Consider the following 24,400-nt stretch of genomic DNA (forward strand, 5'->3'; position numbering starts at 1 on the left):
TGGAGAAATAGTTATCTGATGCAAAAAAACACCTATAAAAAGTTTGTGACAATAAAAACCCACAAACTACAAAGTTCTTTAGGAGGTCTTGTGCAACACGAGGGTGATGATGCCTGAACAAGTGTGAGAGTTAAGGAGAAATGTCCCAGGGGCATTGGATGCTAATTAAAAGCTGGCTAATACCTTAAACGATTTAACCACTAGGCGGGCAGTTATGAGAATTTTATTAGGATGATCAAGAGTTTGCTCCATCCCCAGACTTATCTATGCTTCTGGAGTTTGCAGGATGTCTTCTGGATGCTACTCTTTTGGAAACATTTAAATAACCACTTGTTTTTGTCTTCAATTAATAATCATTGGAAGCAATACATGAAGTACCAACAACCTTTGGAGCATTGGTTCCAGGACTCTGCTAGCACAGCATTTACACAGAGTCAAAACAAAAGTCCCTTTACTGGACTTTCCCCAGTTTTGGAAAGATACAGCATTGAGTAGGAAGCAAGAAGGAGCTTTCTGTGGAGAGAGAGTATCTGAGTAAGGAACATGCAGTTTACTGTAGAGATTTCAGAGTTACACTATTTCCAAACAGTCAAGCACTTTCAGGTAATCCAGAAATCCTATGATCTCACTGCATCTCATGGCAATAATCTCAGTAGTTACCTGTTGGTCTTTAAGGCAGCCTTAAGAAGGGCAAATATCTATCCTGGTAACTAAGTGGAGCTTGGAAAAGTCCTGAACGTGCTTAGTTTCTATCCATCCCACGAACTTTAGTGACACACAGGGAGAAAGCAGCTCTTCCTGCCCCTGTCCCTGCAGCCATCACACATTAAGGCTCTGATGTATTTCATGTACGTATCATATCTTATGCTTCACCTTTTGGCATGTTCATGAGACAGCTGCCACATAGACCTTAGAGACAAAGAGCTTTTATATGAACTTCATGATGCCTAAAGATTTCCCGGCTCTGGGGGAATTTCTCTACTGTTCTATTAGTGAGCCCCAGAGATGAAAATTCAACTCCCCTTTTACTTATTTTCAAATGCAGCTACTTTGTTACTCTGCCTCTCCTGGGTACTTATTCCACAGTTAATGCTTGTGAATGACTTCATTTACTGTTCATGCTAGACTGAGGTCAAGAAGAAATTCTTGCCTATGTTCCAAAATGTATTTAGTTAGGACCACTAAAGGTTTAGTACACCTTTCTTTGGCTCACTGGAGACTGTACACTGCACACTATGAGATCAGGTGGGAGAAATCCCCCATTCACACAGGATGCCTCCATTACACCAGTCACTTCCCCAGCAGCTATTACCTTGCTTCAATTAACTGCTCACTGAGTCTGACAGAGCAAATAGTTTATTCTAGAATAGTAGCCACGGTCCAGCCTGCTCCTTCATCCTCCTCACAGCAGAGTGGAAAGGTAAGGCTGAAAATGCCCTTAGCAGAGAGAGGAAAATTAAAAGACACATCCACTTATAAAAGTTGACAGGTGAAAATGTTCGCTGTTGGAGGGAGATGCTGAGATGCCAAGTCAATGCCACGCACACCAGACACCATGATAAAAAAGACGCAAATGCAGGACATGAACTGTAGGGGTTTCATAACAGAAAAGACCTCTGACTTGTGATCTATGTACCTTTGCCATGAGACATTTCATCTGGAAGTCAGATCTGTCCAGTACTGGATTAACTTCTCTTTCCATGGCTTGACCTGTCACCCAGAGTACTATAGAGATGGGCAGTCAGAAATGCACACTTAGAAAATTAGACAGACGTATTTAACATAAGCACCATGCAATGAATCTCACTGATCACAGCTGTAATGGTCAGTGCAATTTCAGCCTGTTTTCTGCAAAACAAAATCCTACCAATGAAATAACAATTGCATTTTCATCAAGGTCGAGCAATAGTCATCATTTTCTTCTGACACTGTTAATCCTGCTCTGATAGGAAACATCCGTATGTGTATCCTTCTCTAGACGTGTCAGCAAGACAGTTTTCTGCAATACACTTCAACAGAAACAAACATTAGCTGCAGTTGGAGCCACTGGTTCCCACTTAAACACCCACTATTCATTACACAGTACAGAATTCTGGCAAAGAGATTACCTGCAAGGTGTTTAAACCACCTCTGCTCACAGTGTAAAGCACACAAGAAAGACATCCCACAGCATAACCATTTAGAGCACTCCTGTGTTGCACCTGCAGGCCCCAAGTTTAACTCTGCTTTGGCAAAGGTACAGAAATAATTTGGGTATTTCCATCCTCACAAGAAGAAAGCATAGAAAGTACTCAAGGATGCTGTGCATCTTTGTGGTAACTACAGAAGACAACAGCGCTGGTTCTAAGCTATAAACACTTCCTGCTCCTTAAACCCTCTAGACTTGGAAAAAGTAGACTATAATTTCCTTTGATGTACTGACACACCACCAGTAAGCAGAAAGATGCTGGTGACCTCCTTGTGCTACGTAAAAGGAGAAAGACTGGACTTCATCTTTACAGAGTAAGATTAGACTGAGCGGTACCCCAAACTGCAACCTCCAGAGAAATGTTCTGATGGATAATCATTTTTTTATTTCAAAGTCTACGAGTTATTTTTATTTCAAAGTCTGAGCTGGGGGGAGAAGCCTGGATACAGCTACTCTCCTGCCCACAGCAGTGTGCTCTCTGTATTCTGCATTCTTCCTTTGGTTCCTGTAGGCCTCCTATTCCCACTAAAATCAAATTATGCAATTCTCTTGGTGAGACTCAAAGAAACGCAGAAGCAAAATATTAATTTTCTGAATCAGAATCAATATACTGCACAATCATTTTCAATGAATTATTTATCATAAAATAGAATATGCTTACAAACCCCTTGGTCCCCTTCTCCTGATCTCCCACAAAAAAGCTCCTACAATATGGCAAATCTCTACACAGGAGCAAACAATGCAATGTTTACTTATACTACAAATGCCAACTAATTGCACCTAACCCATCGGAACTCCACAAATCTGCAATTCTACCCAGTGAAGTGAAAACGAACAAGTGACCATCACACTGCTTTCAGCAGTGGCATTCCATCCCCAGAATGACATGGAGTTATTAACGCTGGGGAACCCTGAAGGGACAGAGTGCTTTGCTTTCAACCACTACAAACATGTTTGGAATGCTATGGGAGCTTTACAAGACAAGAGATTTTTCTTTAATTGTTAACTTCTTTAAAAGTATTTGTCATTAGAGAGTGTCTTACTGCTATATTGGTAAAGGTCCATTACCTACACAACATCAGGAAAAAATGAAATGAATGCTCACTAACATGAAATCAACCAAAGAAAAAGGCAGTGGGAAACCACACGAATGAGAGAAAGTGCTCACGGAGTTAGTATGACCAGATGGCTTATTTTCAGTGTTTGGGGCAAGTCAAAGTTCAATATTTTCCTTCCCAGAAGTTATTTTCATGCAAAAGCTCTTCTAGCTCTAATTCAGAACTGAAATTTTGATTTATATCACAAACCCATCCACCTGGCCAGGCTTCAGTAGTTCTCTCTAATGACACACCAGCAATTTGTCGGATGGCTGTCCACAATACTGAAACCATTTAGGATACATGCTAATTGCTTCATTTATGTGTTCCTATGTACAAGCGAGCACAGCTATACTAAAGGAATGTCTCTATATTTTAGTTCAATTTTTTTCATCGTTCCCCATAAACATTAAAAACCAAGCTTGTAAGAATGGTTTCAGGCATGAGGAACAGGTGGTGCTAATGTCAGTTAACTATTCCTGCAGGGGGAAGACTGGAAGCTTGCTGTAAATTATGGGGGCATTTCTGCAACAGAAAAATTGGCTTTTCATTGATGAAGCTGGAAGCACTCTTTGATAACAAACCCACTGGGAGCTTCAAATCATATCATATCACTAAGTTTTTCTTTCTCCATTTGTCTTGAAAAAACATTATTGCAAGTGTAAGTGCTTGCATGTAGCACTTAGAAGAGGATGGTTTAGAAAGATCACATACATTTCTGCTTTATTACAGTTGAAGCATCCCATACTCTGACATTTATCCAGGCCAAATTCCCCATATATTTATACTGAGGCAATCTCAGTTGCATACATCCCACTGAACATAGGAAACTAAGAAATGAATTTTTCAATTTGATAAAAAAATCTCCTACATGATTGTTTGGATAATGACTTCATCACATGCACCAAAAGTCAAAAACCTATGCTTTATATGTCTGTAGGATTAGTGCTGTGAGGAAAAGAGAAATGACTGTGCGAATCCTTGCAGAATCAGGCATATAAGTTTCTAAACCATACCATCAAAGCCCTTTACTAATCTTCAATATTAGTTCCCAGTGCTATAGCACTTAGAGAACGTCTTCCTTGGAGGTGATTGTCCCCACAGAGGGATATGAGGTGGACAGAATATCACCTGAAACTTCAGTTTCCTGCTGATGAATTACTCTGGGACAGTGCCATCCATATGCTCAATAAATATTTTGAGAGGAAAAGGAAAATCACAAGAAAACTGTCACTGACCTTTGTGCCCGGTCTGTTATCGTTATCTCCTCCTCCAGATCTAGGAGCAGCGCTGCCTGAGCCATCACCTTCTTGCTGCAGGGAAAGGATTTGAGGTGCAGAATGAGCAGAGCAAGGCAAAACTTGCTTCCCATCTCCTCCAGCTCTTGAGTTCCCAGCTGCAGGCCCTGGTGGAAAAAAAGTAGGAAATTTCATTGCTGAGTGTACAAACTGAAGGTGTCGGGAGATTGTTTTTCAGAAGGACAGCTCTTCGTTTTCTTCCTCCCAACTGAATGAGGTGTTTGTTTGCTTTCTATATATGCAGAAATTTCAGTCATTCGTGAATTCAATGACAGCATTTGTTCTGCAGGATCTATTCTAAAATAGCTTCTATTAACTGGGGGGCTTTCTATTAACTGGGGAAACAGAGGCAAGTAGTGTAACCGCTTTGATTATGTTTACTGAAGTTGTCATTGTAAAAATTAGACTCATACCCCAGGAGGATCTGACTAAATAGAAATCATTAGGTCTCATTTTTTCATTCTCTCTGTAGAAGTGTCATCTCCCTAAGCAATGGGAAACAAATAGGTTTTATGACTGTAAATACTGGGCAGTGGCAGAGATTAAAGAAAAAACAGTGAGGAGGGAAGGAGGGAAGATCTTTAACAAGTTATGAATTGTTTTTTAAGAAAATCAATTACAAAGTAATTGCAAAATAACAAACAACTCTGAGGAATTTCTCAGTCTATTAAAAGCTTATGTCTCTAGTAGAGACGTGCAGGCAAAGAAATGCACAAACAGGATTAGGATTACCAACATCACCTTTCTAAGATGACTCCTTCAAGCTATGGATCCTCACCTGGAAGAGCCCAGACTTTGAATAGTCTGTGCATGCTTTTACACTAAATAAAAAAATAAAGATCCAACAAAAAAGTAACACATCAAGGGCCTACATAGGAGTAATCCAGCGTAATTACTGGTAGCTTCTCACAAGCAGTGAGATGGCAAGAGACCAAAAAACCCCAAAACCATAAAAGAATCACTGAAAAAAAATAACCCAAAGAAACTGCAAAATCCCTCATCTTCGGCATTTAGTGATCACATCATGTGTTACTCCTTAATGCTTTCACACCAGGGGTCAAATCCATTGCTGCCTTCGTCGGTATCAGCCCTGTGTGCTTTTGAAGCACAAACCACCTCTGCAGCCAACCTTCTGACAAGAACTCCAATCCCATTTCCAAGACTGTTTCCTTAGCAACTGCCACAAGTCCATGTTCAACAGCCCTGGCAGCAGCCACAAGCACGGTGTGTGCTCCATGCCAGCATGGCCTGCACTTGACCCTCCACTCAGTGTTTATTAGTGGATATCTTACAGGTAACAGAGCCAATATATATATTCCAGTAACCCATAACAGGGGGCTGAGCTCTGATCTCATATTTCTTAGTAGTTTGTTTTGCTTTTTAAATTTTTGTATGTTTCCTGTGTAACGTTGCATTTGTAACTTCCCTAGGATCTTCTGCAGAGCTGAGAGAAAATGGGAGCCAACAGCATGCAGATGGATTGAAGAAAGAGGTTTCTCAGGTGACCATCTACGGTTCCCCTGTAATGCTTTTTTTTTGGTTCATGTTTGTTAGATGCCACAAAGTACCTCACAGGGTGAAAGCCTCCGCTTCAACTCCAGCAGGTCCAGAATGTACAAAGAAAATCTAGCATTACAGAAGCCCTATCTGATAACAAATACATTTTTCTGTAGTAATACATTGAAATTCTACTTCTTTTCTGAAACTCTATGAGTAAATATGAAAAGGTAATTATAATGATGAACAGGAACAAATAACGCATTATTTTGAGCTCAAACAATACGGAGTGGTTGGACAGCTAGATAAGCAGAGGACATGCCTAAAAGAGCACACAAACAATATGAGAAAACAGAGCCTCACTACCAGGCAGGGCTGAAGGACTCTGGAGAACTGACTTCTGCTCTCAGAAAGTCTCTTAAATATCTTTAAAGCAGTCAGCAAATCTCTAACATCATTTCTTCTCCCATCCTAATCACCTATACTGCAAGCTCTGCTAAGTAAGAGCCAGGTACAATGAACTATAGTAATTATTAATAATGGTAAGAAAACAGATGAAGAGGCTTCGAGGAACCAATGGTCATTAATACAAAACAGCGAGGGCCTAGCAGCTCTACATAGATTTCTAACTTTCATTATTTTACTTCAGAAGATATTTTAGTGTGCCAGAGTTACAGTCGGCAGGTAGAAGTGGTGACATTTCTGAGCAAAAAAATGTCACTTCCACAGACGAAGAGTTACTCTCTCAGGGCTAAAAAATACAAAGAACATCTTGGGGCTTTCCCTGGGGTGTATCTCAGGGTCCTGCTTCCAAGACCTAGGCAGCACACTAAATACCCATCAATCCAGGAGATGCGAATAGTGACAGTGCTAAAACTCAGCCTGTGGGCTTACAATTCCCTGGGGTTTTATTCAGGATATGAAGAGGCCTTAAGAAACTATGAACAGAGAAATAATAATAATAAAACTATAATACACCTGAGAAGCCTCAGACAGTAACTGCTCGTGCTCTGAAGTTAGCTGCTGTGTGATGGACCCATATTGCTTTCAGAGCAGACAGCTTGGGAATAACAGCTGAAAACCTCAGCTAGAACATTACAAGTTAACATATTTAATTCACTTCAAACACAGGCAAACTTATTTTCTAACTCAGAAAATGCTCTCCCTTTTCTTCCTCAGCTCTCAACAGAGGTTGGGGCTGAAGCTGCATAGGTGACTACCATTAAAGTGAAGATGTCGACAGAACTGACGTATCAAACTAATGGTATTGATGGCATCTGCCAGCAGCGCCACGAGCTGGTGCTCTGGTTAGGATCCAGCCCCTCTTGCATTACTTGAAAGGGATTTCCCTCATAGCTCTGCAATACACATAGCTGTAAAAATGGTAAGATCACGCTCACAACTTTGAGTTGTGAAAAAACTCTACAAGAGATAAAGAGAAGTAGTGAACTTTGGTTTGGTTAAGAAGCTGGTGGGAAGGCACACCTCCATGGCAGTGAAGCTGCATTGTTTCTACTCATAGTGGCAATATATAATCCATTTGCCACTACCGTACAGGAGGAAGCTGTTCTGCCTGCCAGCAGGTTCTCTGCTATGTCCTGAATTCTCAGTGACCCTATCCTTCTCTACCACAATGCCTTATGGCTCCGTCCTCCTTTGGAGGCATTTGTAAGAGAAGTGGAGCACAGTGCAGTCTTCCAAGCCAGCAAAACCTAAGCAAAGTCTGAATCAAAGAACTGCACCAGAAAGCTGCAGACAAGATCATCAGTCTTAATTAGTTTAGGCACAGTGATATGCTAACAAAGCTATTCTACTCTGATGATCAGCTCATATCTTTGCACAGTTCTTGCTCTTCGTAACATGAAAGTACCAGTCTGGATCAGCATCGGCTTGATACAGCATGCTCTGCTGCACAATACAAATATGCCCATTGGTCCCAAGGGCCTCCTCATGCAAGTCTTTTAAAGGCATAATGTTAAAGGATAACAGGTTAATCGTTTCCTGGCTATTATAAAGAATAATGGAGCTAAACATTTTTTGCTAATGTCTTCTCATTTTTTCATACCACAGCAGACAGTATGGCAAGAGACATCATCTAGTAACTCTCTAATATTTGGATATATCTTAATACGTGATTTTGTGGGAAGAAACATTCCAGAGGAACTCAACATGGCTAATCAGATGAATTAAATGGACACAGTCTGTTAGCTCTTGGTCTAGTTAGACCAATACATTCTTCTCTTTTCTGCCAAAAACATTTTTATTATAACAGCTAGAGCAGTGAGGTGTTCACCTGCATCTCCTAATTGACACTGTGTCACAGTGATAGGAAACATGGTAGGAGGAAAAAAATAAAGCTATTCTGTGATTTATCGTTTGGCCAAGATAATGGCAATAAAAACTCTCCTAATGAAAGCTGATGAAATCATACCGGAAAAACAGTTCATTCACATTCAGCACTGATGCACCAACTATATATTCACAACTAAATGCTTCCAATGTCTCTCAATTTGCCCAAAAACACATCACGGGCTAAAAGACAATGTAATGGGAAAACTTCATTATTCATTACTCATATGCTTTAAACAATCCCACAGCCAAAGGCAGCAACAGTTTCATAACACAGATATTGTTGAAGAAGGTGGAAGAACTCCAAAAGTTAAATGAGAAATTTCTCTCTCCAGCAGGGTAGCTAGAGCTGCAGTTAAACTGGAGTTGAAAGATATTAATAAACACAAGTAGACACCAGATTTCAGAGCCATCATTTTTCTCTTGCATTCAGAGAAAAGGGATCTTTGGCATGCAGTATGGTCACTTTTGGGCACTGCTCAATCCTTGAGGCAATATTTTTTCCCTGCAAACTTACTTCCAGTCAACACATATACACACACATGCAGAGTATTCTCTGCATCTCAATAGCTTTACACATGCACAATGGTTATGCCCTAAGGCTGAGTATAAATAAATTGACAGTCTGGTTTCCCACTAATTCCATCAGTGAGTTCTCCATCGGAATACTAATAGAAACTGTTTCGAGGCTGTACAGGATAAACCATGCAGCTGAAAGAAACATTTGGTGCCTGGTGCCTGCAGCCGAAATTTTAGCCTGAGCCAGCCCCAAAAGATAGTGTTCTTTAAACCCCTGTGAAAGAAAACATGCTGACACACACTGGGGAACCAGTTATTGAGATGAGGACAGCAGGGAACGAGCCAGCTTTTCTCATGCCCCAGAGATCAATAAGCAGTAGGTATGGCAAGCAGAACAGACAAAGTTTAGGGGATGGAAATTTGGGCCAAAAAATTTCAAAGGGATTAAGCAAGCAGAAAAGGCTGAAGAGAAAGAAAAAAACTGGGTAGCAGGAATTTCTAGAAAGATGAGAGGGGTTGGAGTTAAAGACAGAAGATAAAAGGACTGGAGAGATAAAAGGATGAGAAAGAGGGAGGGGTGGTTGAGGTCAGTGGATGCTGATACAGAGGAATGATAACAAGAGGAAAACTAATGGAACCCTCAATCCTCATCTCACTATTGGAAAGGCGTACCTCACTGTGAATGTCAGTCCCCACTATGCTTAGTACTTTGGCCACTGGGTGATGAAACAAGGCCCAGCTTGCCTTCAATCCTCTCCGAAAATCTGCTGAATTTGGCTGGGTTCTGATTCAGCTGGGACTGAGCAAGCTTCTTTGTTTCGGTACCCAAGAATGGGTTATTGAGTTGTCATTCAAATGGACTCTTTCCCTGGCTAAAGATGCTAACAAGGCAAGATTATTCAAGGGAGGAGGGAAGCAGATCAGAAAGGAGAAAGAGGCCTGAAAGGCCTCCTAATAAGAGAACTGAGGATTTAGCAAACAATAAAACTGGTGGTAGGTTCTACTTATTTAGATAGCATAGAAAACCATCCAAGGTGAGCACAAGGATGAGACTACATTCTCATCACCCTGCCTCAGAGACTGCACACCGACACACAGCGGTAGTGGTTGGGTAGGGAATGCTTCCATACTTGTTGTATGCTGGTACACCTCTTCTGCACTGCTGCATGAGACCAAAGGTAGTACAGGGTACCTACAAGTCCAGTTTTGCTAGATCACTTTTTGGGTATCACTTTTTGGAATGTATACATATACATATGGGCATAACTGTGAAAAGTGGCAGAATCGGGAATAAAAGATGGACAAAAATAGAAAGCAAAATCAAGATATTCTCCCCTATGTAAACAAGCCATATAGGTAAACATTATTCCTTGCAGAGCTCTTGTTTTCCAATAAAGTTGACTAGTAGACATTGGCTTTCTGTCTCATCCATTACTATGTGACATGCTAGGGGAGTATTTTTAGGCTCCAGATGGACCCAGACCCAGCATTAGCAGATTATCCCTCACTGCAGAGGCTGAGCAATCTTTCACCACTTCCCGCAATGTCTTCTCAAACAACCTAAGAGGATGAACGAACAATATGTGAAGGCAGAACGGAGCACTTCAGAAGAGCCTGCCCTGTTTTGTGAAGACTGGGTCAGCAGTCTCTGAAGTTCTGATCTAAGGATTGCAGACTCTTGTAGGAAGAAGTCTACCTGCATGATCCGGTTCAAATGGTTATCTGTACATCATGCATATCTCACATTACCAACTAGCCATAATGCACGTGGAGGAAGCAGGAGGAAGACATGGAAGTGAAGGTCCAGAGGGCAAAGAATGAAAGTAATGGGAATTGCCAGTATGTTTTTGTTGTTGGTGTTGTTTGCTTGTTAATTAGGGAAGAAAAAAAAAGCAGAAAATAAATAAAAAAAATAAGTGCTAATTCCTGAAAGAAAACAAATACTGCTCCAGATAATTAACTCTCCTACTTGGCAGACAAGGAATTGAAATGGGGAAACAGTTCAAGGTCACACAGTGATTCTGGGCAGTGGGAGAAAAGAAAGCTATTTGATACTGGTGACAACCAAGTGCTTTGTTCAAGAAAATTCCTTTCTTTAATGCAGGTCCCAGTACTGGCAACAGGCTAACTGGTATTACCCCATCCGACTGTGCCTTGAACATTCATCTGTAGTCTAACCACGACTTTCTCTCACGCATATACCTTCTGCTATGTGAACTCTGTGGAACCTGGAACAAGTCACAGACAGGTTATAGCCTGAGGTGCCTGAAGATTAAATGTGAGGTGGAGCTCTAAGTACATCTGAGAGTCTGTGTCAAATGAATTAGCTCATAAAAGCAGTCTGGGAAAGCAAGAAGTTGAATTTTTGCAAGTCCTAAATTGGCAGTTTAATCCCTGGATCACTTTTCCTCCCTCTCTACTTCCACTTCTCTGCTTGTATGAGTAACTTCAGCATACAGAAAAGTGAGCAGACTCCAGGCCCACCCAAGCATTTTTTCAGCTATGAGTTTAACCCATTTGGCCATATTTCACCGTGGGAGTAAAATAATTTCCTAATCCTGGCTGGTGATCACTACATGCTTGGGAACAAAAGGATTTATGATGTTTATTCTGGCTAACGTAAATACAGATGCTATTCAGAAAGTGTCTAACCTGTTTTGAACGTTCTTAATACAGCATTTGTCTCCATAATGTCATTCACTATCAGGTTCTCCTGGTTAATTATGTGTTATATAAAGAAGCAATTGTATCTTTTCATGAAATGCCCTCCATATTGTTTTATATTACACAACACCTTGTTATTTTTCTGTGTGGCTTTACAGTAGAGTCAGTATTTACAATAACAATACTGGGAAATTGCACAGCAGATTTTATTTTGAAATTCACTATGCTATAAAATGCAATGTAGGAATCTTTGAAGCCTTTCCCTCTCACTCTCATAAAAGACATGCTATTCTGCCTAACCCAGACGTGGTGAAAATATGTACTGACCAAAACGATACAGCAAGGCTAGGATGCTTTTCTTTCCCATCCAAAATAAGACCCCAGGATGGATCACGGTATCACTTTTGCACCAACATAATGATTAAGGCACTAGAGTGCATTTAGCAAGAAGCCAGCACAGCATGACCCAGATATCACAGCGTGCTCCAGCCTGATAGCTGTCTGCCCCACAGGATCTCTGGTGCTCTATTCCCATGCTAGCACATTACAGACACAAGCAGACCAGCAAAGCTGCATGTTGACCTGGCAGCGATGTTACATGGAGTGGAATTTAATGGGGTGGCGAGTCTGCTTCCTGCTACGCTGCCACCAAATATCCACATCACTGTGAAGCCTCTCCCCAGCACAGTGCTGAGTGTTACTGCTGAGCTCTCTGCACTCCTTCCCTTTCTCTCTCAATAGCTCAAGTATCACTAATACTCTCCCATATCAAAGCTCCCTTCCAGGCCACCAAACACCTTAATGCGCTTTCTCTAGCCTCACTTTCATTATTTCTTTTCTCTTACAAAGAAAATAACCCATAACACACGCAGTAGTCCAAAGGAGCTACTACCATTCACGTCTACAGGGATATTATAACATCTTCCAAGTCTACATTTTTTCACATACACAAGCATCTTACTCTCCTTTAATGCTGCTGCAGCACATAGCACAGATATCTTTATTGAGCTGTCTTTCTAATCGCTACTTATGTTTTTCTGAATAGTTAGAGCTAATTCAGAGCCCAACCATGTGTTTGAATGCTTTAAACTATTCCTTCAAACATGCTTTGCCCCGCCACCGTCTGCATTTTATCTTCCATTCCCATAACCACAGTCTTGCTGTCCTCCTTCCTACTGTATAATTCATATCAGCTGCAAACAGTAAATCTTAGTATTTTACTGTTCTCCTCATTTTTCAGTCATTAAAGAAATACAGACCAACTCAGAGTGGTAAATGGAGTCACCTTACTATCCATTTCTTCCCACCCCAATGATGCTTAATATATCCCACCAATTTTTCCTGACTTTTAAGTAGGTTTTCACTATACAAATGACTCTTTTGTGCCTTACTCCAAAACTCCAACAAAAAAAGCAAACAACCCACCATGTCGTCAAGGCAATTAACTCAGTCACTGTGCTTCCCTGTCCTTTTGTTTCTCCAGTGCTTGTGGTTCTCTTTTTGGTGGTTCTCAGCCTCTGGAGTAAATTTTAAAACATAAGGAATCACAGCGCATTGCTAAGCACGTTTTAAATGTCTGCTATCCACTCTACTGGCCATTATTAATGATTTTAGCTGTTCAAATCTTCCATTCCTTTGTTCCCTTACAACTCTTACAGGAATAAAACCTGAGCTTCACCTGATTCTGTGTGTAGCAGCCTTGGCTGAATATAAAATAACACCAACAGATAACATGCAGGCATTGCCTTCCTGCATAAAACAGCAAGCGCACTCCCATAGCATTCTGCTCTGTTCCTGTTCTGGCTGCCTACCAGCTCTGCCAATGTGCTTGTGGCCCCAGGACAGCATAAATAGCTCCAGAATGCATCCAAATCTCAGCCTTCACAATTCCTTATTATTCCAGAGCCTTTTGATTATGCCTTGGCGCGTGCCTCTTTTTTCCAGATCTAAGTCTGTCCTATACTAAGTCCCTCATTTCCTCCAACTCCTGCTTCCATTGGCACCAGAGCAAAACTTCTACTTGAAGGCAGTCTTCTTGCCTGGGCCACACCACGTGCCAGCTCCTGCAGTTAAATTACCGTGCACATATTCACGGATCAGCCCAAGATCTTCTCTTTGTTGGTCTCTTTAAAAATTTACTTAACACATCTTCACAAAGAGATCTGTGAGCCTTCCTCTCTCATTCCTCAAATTCTACATACAATGCATGGCCATCCCCTTACTCTGAGACTTTTTCCTCATGTCAATTTTCCATCTTTTTTAATTTCATGAGTTCTCTTTGGTCATCTTCAGCTGTCAAAGCTGGTCTCCCTACCTAATACTCCCTCCAACTTCAGATCAGTGATGGTAAGCAAACAACTACAGTTCCAGAATTTATTGTATTAGCACTTCTGAAACAACAAAGGAACCATTGATTTCCCAAGCCACAGATACACAGGAAAGCACAAAAAGCATTTATGCCCACTTAAGATCAGAGAGGAAAGAGATACTGTTTGGTGAGGAATCCAGCTTGGTAACTGCTCCCTTTGAAGCTGAAGGATGGGAGTACAAATAAGGGGCTCATTGGCTGTTTTCTAATGGGTGACAGCATAATTATTCTGACAGAGGACACTTCTTACTGCTTGTTACATTTACTAGAACAATGTGCAACAACAGTGAAAATCTGACCATTTCATTTTTCTCTTTTTCTTTTGAGTACTCTGTCCTAGCCACCCAAGGCAAGCTGGTAACACTGAGTGGCACTCAGACTGCAGAATCCTCTTTGCTGCCTGCTTTGATTTAATATAGTTTCATGCAGCAAATATACAATACAATAAAGCCATAGAAAGAGTTAAAGAATATGTGAGAAAGTTATCTCAAAGGAGAGATTTTACCAAAAGGCCTAAGGAGCAAGGCTGATCATTTTACTGGGAGGCTGGGTTAGAAGGGACATTCTGTGAAGTATCTTGGGAATACAGACCACACAATGAGATGTCAGACATCAAGATAAGCTCCTCCAGGTGAAACAATTGCTATCAACTGCTAATCAGGATTTGTAGGTCTGTAGAGTCCAAAGGCTGAAGATTCTACATTATTACAGGAGATATGAACCCATGGTACTTGCCCACAGGAAACCCGATCAGCAGCATGAGCTTAGACATTTGGACTTATCTACCAAGGATGAGTATCAATTAGACACAAACTTTTGCAAACCACCTATAAGCCCTTTCCACTCTATAATCCCACCAACATCTCCGCTTACTGTGCTTTTGGAAAGAAATCAGGAGTTTGAAGGCTGTAGGGAACAGACTGAAGAAAGGGAAACAAGATCAGAGAGACAGAAGTAGGGTGAGGGGGAGCAAGTGGGATAACTGATGTGACTCACACAAAAGCAGCTTATGTTTCCTCTTGTTCCGCAATGAATATTTCCATTTGGCTTTTTCAGAGGAGACCAGCCAGAAGCAAATGCACAGCAGCTGAGTAATGCCTCAACCCCTAGAGCATCAGGTCAAAAAAAAAAAAAAGACATGTAGGCCTCAAAAGAATAAACTACGTGTCTCCAAGTCTTTGGAGACCTACTGACCATTCAGTGTGATGTAGGCAAACCTTTATTAACAGAGAAGATGCTGACTCCAGATTATAGGCTTTCAAAACTTCTCATCATGCAGCTGTGCTACCTGAGAAAATTTGCATAAGAATAAGCTTCCTCTTTCTTAGAAGTCTTTTTCAACCTGCTTTTATGATTTCCACTAAAAACGATAATCCTTTGTTTGTGACACTGCAATCATTTCTACTGCAGTCAAGTGTACTGTCCAGAAAGAGGATTATTGTCTCAGTTTGGGGAAGTATACGGACTTTAGAAAGAACAAGTTTGAAAGCAAATGACCTTGGTAATAAAGAACAAAAGAAGAGAAAACCACAGTGCGTATGATCAGATCTACCACTTTCAAGAAACATCTGATGCTTCAGGCTCATAAAAACTGATATTTCCTACATATGTTTGTACAATTGAGCTGGAAAAATTGGCAACATTTACCTTCACTGTGCCAACCCAACATACACTCAGATTTTTCCTTAGACAAACTACCAAATGTAGTAGTAAATGTAAACACTGGAGACACATACACAATAAACCCAGTACAGCACACAATGCCATGCATTTAGAACCATGTCTTGTGAGGAGGAGCATCGCCTCACGTGGTGCTGAATGTCAAACAACTGTTCTAAATCATTGCCTCTGGCAGTTGCTCTGAAATCCAAAGAACAAACAGTTAAAAAAATAAAAGCAAAAGCCTTTTTCTTTTCCCCCCCAAGAAGATAATTTAGCATGACTTTCTACAGAACAATTTGCATGGGATTACCCACAATACACTGCATTATGGTAATACTCTACAATCTCTGATGCATATTAGACTGGCAGTGTTAAAAATCTGTCAAAGGAAAAATAAATGATACAGGAAAATGATGATGTAAGACAGGACAGTAAACATTCTGCACTTGTGTTATCTGCCAAAATTCACTCCAAAATTGGCGTGGGAAAGAGAATGAGAGTATTGCGCACTCGGAACAGCTTTAGGGAACATTCCCAACTCAAGCAGAAAACAATACCTGACTGACACACGGATGTAATCACAGAGGAGTGGAAAATACACCAAACCCGAATGAAGAGCTGAATACGAAACAAGGATTGATTTTCTTCATTTCTTTGATTTCCCACTGGGTAGTAACCTGGAGGGAATCTTCCCTCTTGTTCATCCAAAGAGGGTTCGGTTCACTACCCTTCACCACACACGTTCACTCAGTCTGCCTTCTGCTCCTCTCCAAGGCCCACAGTATCTTCTGATGTTGCTGGTGATCCTTAATAGACTCTGGACAGCCTCTGTGTTTTGTCCCCAGAGCTGTTTCAGTCACGGAATCCAAACTACTAGCATCTCCTTCCCTCAGCCACGGTTGGCTGCTCAGCCCTTCACTGGGCTTCACACAGGGAACAGGGACTCCAAGATTTTCTTGCATTGACCTTGTACTTTCCTACACAAGAAAAGCTGCAGGAAAATAGTATCGAACTGACTTTGCCAGTTCCACACATCATATTCCTAGTAATTCAAGTAATTGTCTATCACTCCTCAAATTTCTAAGAATCACAGAATTACAGGAATAGCTTAGGTTGGACAGGACCTTAAAGATCACCGAGCTCCAACTGCCTGCCATGGGCTGGTTGTCCCCACCAGGGCCCCATCCAACCTGGCCTTAAGCACCTCCAGGGATGGGGCACACACAGCTTCTCCACAATTCTTTATCCACCGAGCAGCACAGTCTTCAAATCCATATATCTCCATTATAGAGACAGGGATATGGTACATGCCTATGTCAGAGGCCTTGCACAAGTCCAGGTATATGACATCAGTTGCACTTCCCTTATTCACCAATGCTGTCACTCCACTGTAGAAAGCCACCAGTGAAGAGTCATTTAACTGGGCAGAGGCATTCTTCTGGCAAAGCTCTCACACTAGCAGGGGTGATAGACACTAAAGAGGGAACGAGGCATAGATTTGGTCGAGAGAACGGGAAGAGAGAAGTAGTATTTTCCACATGGGTTTCTTCATTAGTTCTCTCACCGCTAAGTTGCAGAAAATGGAGGAAAAAAAAATTAAAAAAATCAACAAACAAGCAAGGGATGAGGCCAAATTATATTTGCTGAAGAGGAGTTATAGAGATTAGTGTAGTAATTAATCAAGACAACCATGTCAGCAAGGGTCTGACCTTTATTCCTGCCCTAGTAACAGCTTTGTCCCTGATGACTTTTGGCTTGCATGCTAAAGCGATTTAGATACATCCCTCAATTAATCGCAGGATATCCTCTGGGAGATAGGAGAGCAGTACTGCAAGCTGCAACAGGGATGCTGAATTAGAGGAGGAGTGACCTAGTGAAGGGCACCTAGTGAAGGACATCTGCAGACCTGGGAAGATAACCCACAATTCTCTTCACCTCTTATACTTTACCCTTCACTGCTGGAAGCAAAATTGTTTGCAGCTAATAATTTGAGATTCTGCCATATTTAAAAAAAAAAAAAAGATTAAAAAAAAAGAAAAAATAAAAGTCTTAAATAACTTGTGTCTTTTTCTGTAAAGAAGCAACAGCACTACATCAAACTCACTCAGGCAAGATGAAAGGCAGCTGCAGAGATCAGGGCAGCTGTTAAACTTCAGTTACTTTCCTCTTCTCTCTTTTTTTGTGAGATAAAGTCCTTCTCTCAGGCAGATGCGCTGTCTATCCCACACTTGTAGAGAGTGTGGAGTCCCTTGCTCAGTGTTCTGGGTCACTTGCAGCTTCTGGAGTACCAGCAAGCCTCTGAGCACTACTTTCTGACAAAGAACCTCAAAGCTCTGCAGATGCAGTTGGGCACCTGAGCATACGGGAGTACCTTCTATCCTGCACAGCAGGGACAGACAGGTGGAATCTGAGCTCTCTCAGAAAGACAACATACAACTACAGACCTTCAGTAAATAGGAGGACAAAAAAGCTACAAATTCAGGAGAGAGTGGTGATGCTCAAGATTGGCAGGAAACAGAAACAACGTAAAAAGATGTCTGCTTCTATTAGAATAGCCATTATCGCAGCAACTGAATACCTGAATCTGTTTTTGTCTCCTAAGAAAAGTAACAAACATATCTGCACATCAAGTTTGTCCATTATGGCAGTTACAAGCAGAGACTGTCAGAGCTTTATGCCTGTGAATTACAGTCCATCAGGCTCTTAGCTAGTCAGAGTGAACAGAAGCCTTAAATTAATAGCTTAAGTTACAAAACTCAGATGAGCAGCTAACACACGTGTTGAGTACACCCAGCTGGTTGTGAGGTTTTCAGATACTTGGCTGAATGAACCCCAGATCTCCTGCCCAACACAGACATGGTCTGGTATAAAGTCTGGAATAGATTTTCTAGGGTTTATTTTTAGCAGCTGTTCCACAGTTCTGATATGGAACAGAAATGACACAGACATGATACTCTGATAGTGAAATGAATCACTCTTTCAGAGCTCTGAGAGCACTAACAGGCCATAAAGGTCCTCAACCAGGCCCACACAGGCCTTCACCCATATCCCCTGCCTATCCTAAGAGCCCCACTTCAGCTCAGGGCTCTGCTGTAAACGTGCTGGTCTCCAGCTCCAGTTGCAATGCTTGCATGCTTTTACCTGACCACACACTCTATGAGCCTCTGACTTCCCAGCTTCACCTTGTCACTATGAACCTGCCAAGCGGTTTCTGAGCTGTCTGATCCCGTTGACATCACCAGACCTTATCCTGACTTACTGACTTGTGTTTTTGCATTGACGTTGGACCCATGGACTTGCCTAATGACTTGGGCTCATAGCTGAACCTAAGTACTCTTCAGAAGCCTGGTCTGCTTACCGTGCTTGGAGGCCATGAAACATGGTATTGGTAAACTATCTGCTATTATCTCAATTTCTCCTACTGCTAGCACTGACCTTCATTCTTTTCTCATAAGATCCACACATAACTATCTTTCTCCTGTACACCTTAATACAGATGTTACAACATCCTAAACCATAGCTAGATTAAGACCAACCTCACTGTACTACCTTACACTCACTAGGCTGACATCTTCAAGCGTCAAGTTCACTTTTGTTAAGGCCAACAGAGGTATCTTACACTACAATCCAGCTACAAAAATAGATTCCCTTTCCTTAGCTATTGTTGGCAAACATGGGTTCTAGTGAGAGAAGTTATTTCTGGACTTTTATTGGCAAGCCTTTTTTTCAGAGACTAAAAGGAGGAGCTGGTGCTGGTGGAAAAATTGTTAGACATGTCTTTCAAGAAATGGCAGTTTCTGCCAAGCTCTTATGCACATTTCTCTAGGGGGAAAAAGGGCTTTATTAGCTTTTCTTTCTAGAGGTCACATCTATGAGGGTAAGTGAAAGAAAAAGGCACATATGGAAAGTCCTCGGTCTCAGATTGACAATCAGCTGCACAGTCAGTGCCACAAAAGCCCTTTTGCACTTGTGCCTCTTCTTTCACAGAGGAAAATCCCCATTTTCTTAGCACAGAATGATGGCTGAATGTGAATGCAGTGGGGTTTCCAGCAGATTTCGGTACTGTGTTATCTCCTACTTGGAAACTCTGTGTACTTCTCATCAGGCACGTACGCAGATCTGTGCACACACACACATTTACGCAATCACAGATGCACAGGGGCACATTTCTAAGACTCCACTATTATAACAACACATTCATCAGACACACTGGTGCACATTTGAACACCTGAAAGTCTGAGAGAGCACGCATTGGACTGTTTTCCACACCCACGTGTATCCACATTCATGTTAATATTGTAGTCGTCCACAGTCTCTAGTTTGCACCCACAAATACTAACTGCATAAACCCATCCCAGCAGTACAAACACTCAATGTGTAATTCAAAAAGTATAGGCAGACAGCTAAGTGGGAACATTCCTATCTGTTTCTCTCATAAATTTTGCACGTGGTCTTCAGGCATTTGTCGACAGCATGCTAATTATGTTCAGCAGTTACCATTATAAACAGTAGAACATAAGAACACAGATCTCAGGCCTTCATAAGTGAACCCACTACACTCAGCAATACCTGTCACCACTCAATAAATATAAAGGAATGGCACAGAATTGTACTTCTACTTCTGATGCATTTGCTTCACTGTAACATGGAACTTTTCAGCAACGAGTTAGGAAATAACAGAATAAATATGACTAAATGGAAACATAAATATTAAGCCCCTTTACATAGAACATAGCCAAGCAGCACCTAGACTCCTAATGAAAATCTAAAATGACTGTCAAATGACTTGGGAAAAATATACCTATTCTTTTCCACTCCTTCTTCTGTATGTGAATTTAGCATACTAATTGTCAGCACACGATAGGTTACGCATGCTGTAGCCACGTATAGCCATAAACCTCAGCTGTGTCTTTTGTGACTCAGTGACATTCACTCTGTCCATTCTATATTCCCTGTTAGTATAGTTTTGGACTGGATAATGCACCAGCTCCTAACCTCAGCAGGCCCAGCTCTACCACTTCTGAATTTTCCCCCTACAACTCCCCTAAAGCCACTCCAAAGCCCCTAATGTTCAGTGTCAGCCTTAAGCAAAGAAGTAGAAAAAAATGGTTCAGCAACTGGAAACAGAAGAAGATGGCTGTGACTGAAAACCACTTCCCTGTTTGTTCTGTCCAGCCCTGGGGCCTCTATTCTGCATCCAAGGCCCACTGAGGATTACGCAAAATCACTACAGACAAGGTTTTGGCTCTGCCCCTACAAGTTCTTTACCAAGTCTGTAAGAGCAGTAGGTACATCCATTCACAGGGGCAAATCATTCATTCATAGGCAAACAGTAAGCCTGCAGAGGCAGGTTAAAGTTGCATGTGGAAGTATCCTCCTCATGCACACTGCTGCTGGTTTTCCTCCAAACAGGATGCAAATCCTACAGTCCTATAGACTGAGTTCTCTCTATACAAGAAGAAGCTGTGCTATGGCACACAGAAGTGCCAACGTGCCATGCAAGAATTAAAGGTTTTATGAGTTTTTTTCTCCACTTCCACCACCTCCTCCTTCCTCTTACTGTCAAGTGTATACAAACATAAATGAGATCTATTTAGGGTTTGTGCCAAGACTTTGTTAACACAGACACAGAAATAATATGGGTAAAACATGATTTGTTTGGGAGTGCTCTGGTTGTCTTAAAGAGAAGGTCTTCAGTGACTGATTTGGCCTTTTTGGAAGCTTCTTACTGTTTGAATTCTAGATGAGGACTTATGAGACCTCACATTCAGTTCAGTTTATCACAGCTGTACACCCTCATGTGAAATCAGTGGAGCCGACTGAGAAGAGTAGGTACTTGATGAAGCACCTTGGGGATTGAAATATATGTTACTAAATGCACATGAAATAAAATCTCTCTTCAAAATTTCACCCTCATTTATTCCAACCAATCAGAATCTCGAGCAAAGGCAGTCTGGCCTTAAAAGGACTGTACTTACATGTTTGGAGTGAGCCTAGAAGCATCGTGTGCTTCTCATTCTTATAATACATGTGAGTAGATAACATGCCAGATCTTATCACTATGAAACCAACCTCTCTTTGGGCTGTCCCTCATCTACAAATGTTTTCACACAGATTCAGAAATCTGAGCTTTTCTCTTCCAGAAAGCATCACAAAAGATTACTCCGAAGAGACAGAAAATTTTGCTAATATTCCTCCTCCTTTCTAGCACTGAATTCGCAGAAGACATCATTCATGTTACAGCAGCTAACAGCAGACACTAAAATGTTACTTGAATACCCTGAGATCAAATGTCTGCCCAGAAGCAGTGAGTATCAAAAACATGACAAACAATTCATCATTTATACATTGTATCTCTGAACCAAGAGGTTGAAGGTATTTAAATAGGATCTGACTTTACTTTTGTCTGCTGTCTTTTCTGCTTTCTGTCAGCAACTTCTCTGACACCCATTGCTGTGGCAAATCTTGCTTATCCTGTCTTCCTATGCCACAAAACGTAACCAGATTGGTTTGATTTCCACAATGCCTATGCTGAGAAAGATATTGCTAAGAAGCTGTAGAAGAGTCAAGGAACACGTGCTGTGTTCTTTTCAACATCTTGATAGACACTGGATGAACAGTAATGAGAAAACTTTGCAAGGAATAAGGCATTTCCCCTTACTCTACAACGCAGCAGGTCACACCAGCTCAGAGAGCCAGTACTGACAGCAATTGCCTGCTGTGTTTTGCTTTCCACCACCTTAGCACCCTTTTGTCAATACCTGTCATTGAACTGAGCTGCACGGTGTGAGGAGGCCGCCCAATTGGAGCCCTTCTGCTCCAATCTCAGCTGGAAGAGGAGATGCAACACGGCCTCAGAAGACATCCATCTCCTCTGCACGTGGAAGCCCACAGGACAGCAAGGCACACATTCACAAATGCCAGCTCTGTGAGTGTGCCGTCTGTCAGCAGGCTTCATTGCAATCCTATACACCACACTCCAGACCTCTAATTAGTTACAAATGCGAAGGAACTGAAAGACAGATTTCCCACCTAGCTTTGCATTTATTAAAAGGTCACCAAGGAAACGTGATTTTTTCCTGTGAACAGAGATATCAAAAGCTAATGAAACCTGAACTTCATCATTGCTGTGTACCTTTTCTTTTCAGTTTTCATTTAGAAATGAACTTCCTTTCCCCTTCACAAGATAATCCAGGCTCCCACAAGTGCTATGCAAGAACAATTTGGCAGAAAGGGTGAGAGTTATGCATCCCTTCCATTTCTCTTCACACTGACAGCCATGAAACACTGTCATATGACAGAGGAATGCTACACAGTTCAACATAATTTTAGTCATACATAGAAAATATAGGCCATCAAGGAACCACATGTGCTACACATAGATGCACAAAATACAGACATGTATTTAAAGCAATAAATACTCATGTCAATTGCACACCTTTTGTGCTCTCCCTAAAACCAGAAACAAATGCGTACATACAAACATCTTCGGGCACAACTTCTTCTATAACACGCAAACACATCCTCTAACGTGCATACAAATATGCACCTAGCTAGTGCATATACAAATCTATTTGAAAAGAACAATTATGTACACCCCATAACTCACTGGAAGTAACATGCCATTGCCACTTGTGTGCTCGTGTCTGTATTCTAACACATACCCCATCCCTATGCATGCAAGAAGCCTGGGAATCAATAACCACTTACAGCCCTTCAATCCAACACTGTCAACTTTGTTCTCCTCTGTTTATAGTGACAGACAGGCAGACTGAGGATAGGGGACACATCAGTATGCAGCGTAGGAGAAGTGGACACTATCAGCATAAGCAACAGACAGGAGCTACTGAATTCAGTAAAGGCTGCTCTTGCTTCCTGCAACCAAACAAGCAGAGCTGCCACTGTTCCAGAAATCTGCTTTATTCCCAGGAAATTGATGCAACCAGATGGAAGAAACCAGAGCAATAACTGGGGGCCATTTTCCTAAAACAATAAAATTGTACAAAAGAAGATTCAGAAAAAAAGTGCAATTCTTATCTGTTTCCTAGTTCTGAGAAATGATCTTGTCTACATAAAGATGCACAACATGCTCAGTAAAACACCAGAACAACTCGATATCATATCCTGCAGAGAAGACAGCATGAAACTAAATATACTTTAGACACAGCAGGCTACCTTTAAAATTGTCAAGTTGCTTCGTTGACCTTTTAAAGTGAATGAACATACAAATGTAATGCATTTGAGAGCAGTCAATACCTCAATGAATTTCAACCAATCCTGCAGCATGTGGAATAACCAAAAAGCCGCTGGCCTGGCACGAGCTTTAATTGTGTACCTCTATCAAAGCTCACAGCCTCATCCACCCAGCTGCCATCCAACCATCTCAGAGCTACTCAGTCTCAGACTACAACATGGCCTCAGTTTTACAGTCCTGAGTTTCTCACTGTATCTGTATTCAGAAATCTTCTGCATTATGAACACGTCCCATTATGCCAGGCCTGAATCTCTCCTGGGCAGAGATTGGCATTAATATAAATATAATTATGGTTGTTTAATAAATGTATGATGTCTGTCACTCTATCTCATTAAATTAACAACAGGAGTGAATTTTGTATTAGTCGTGACAAGGCCCATTTTCAAGGCTGACATTTAATATCACTCCCCAGTATAATCATACATCAGGGTTCACAAATTAAAGGATTTGGTATGAGCGAGGGATGATCAAATGCATAAAACCACAGAAGCAGTATTGGTAGTT

At 41.3% G+C, this 24,400-nt stretch overlaps 1 protein-coding gene across 3 annotated transcripts in view; it reads right to left on the reverse strand.

Annotated features, from left to right (window-relative positions):
- The window catches only part of AGBL1 (ATP/GTP binding protein like 1), a 300,344-nt gene that overhangs the window by 83,579 nt on the left and 192,365 nt on the right, over positions 1-24,400 (reverse strand). For all 3 annotated transcript variants that reach the window (XM_010717492.3, XM_010717491.3, XM_010717493.3), the window contains one exon: positions 4,524-4,690. In XM_010717492.3, coding sequence (XP_010715794.1) covers positions 4,524-4,690 — 167 coding nt within the window. The remainder of the gene's footprint in view (positions 1-4,523; positions 4,691-24,400) is intronic.

Source organism: Meleagris gallopavo, chromosome 12 (assembly GCF_000146605.3).
Source record: "Meleagris gallopavo isolate NT-WF06-2002-E0010 breed Aviagen turkey brand Nicholas breeding stock chromosome 12, Turkey_5.1, whole genome shotgun sequence".
Lineage (NCBI taxonomy): Eukaryota > Metazoa > Chordata > Aves > Galliformes > Phasianidae > Meleagris > Meleagris gallopavo.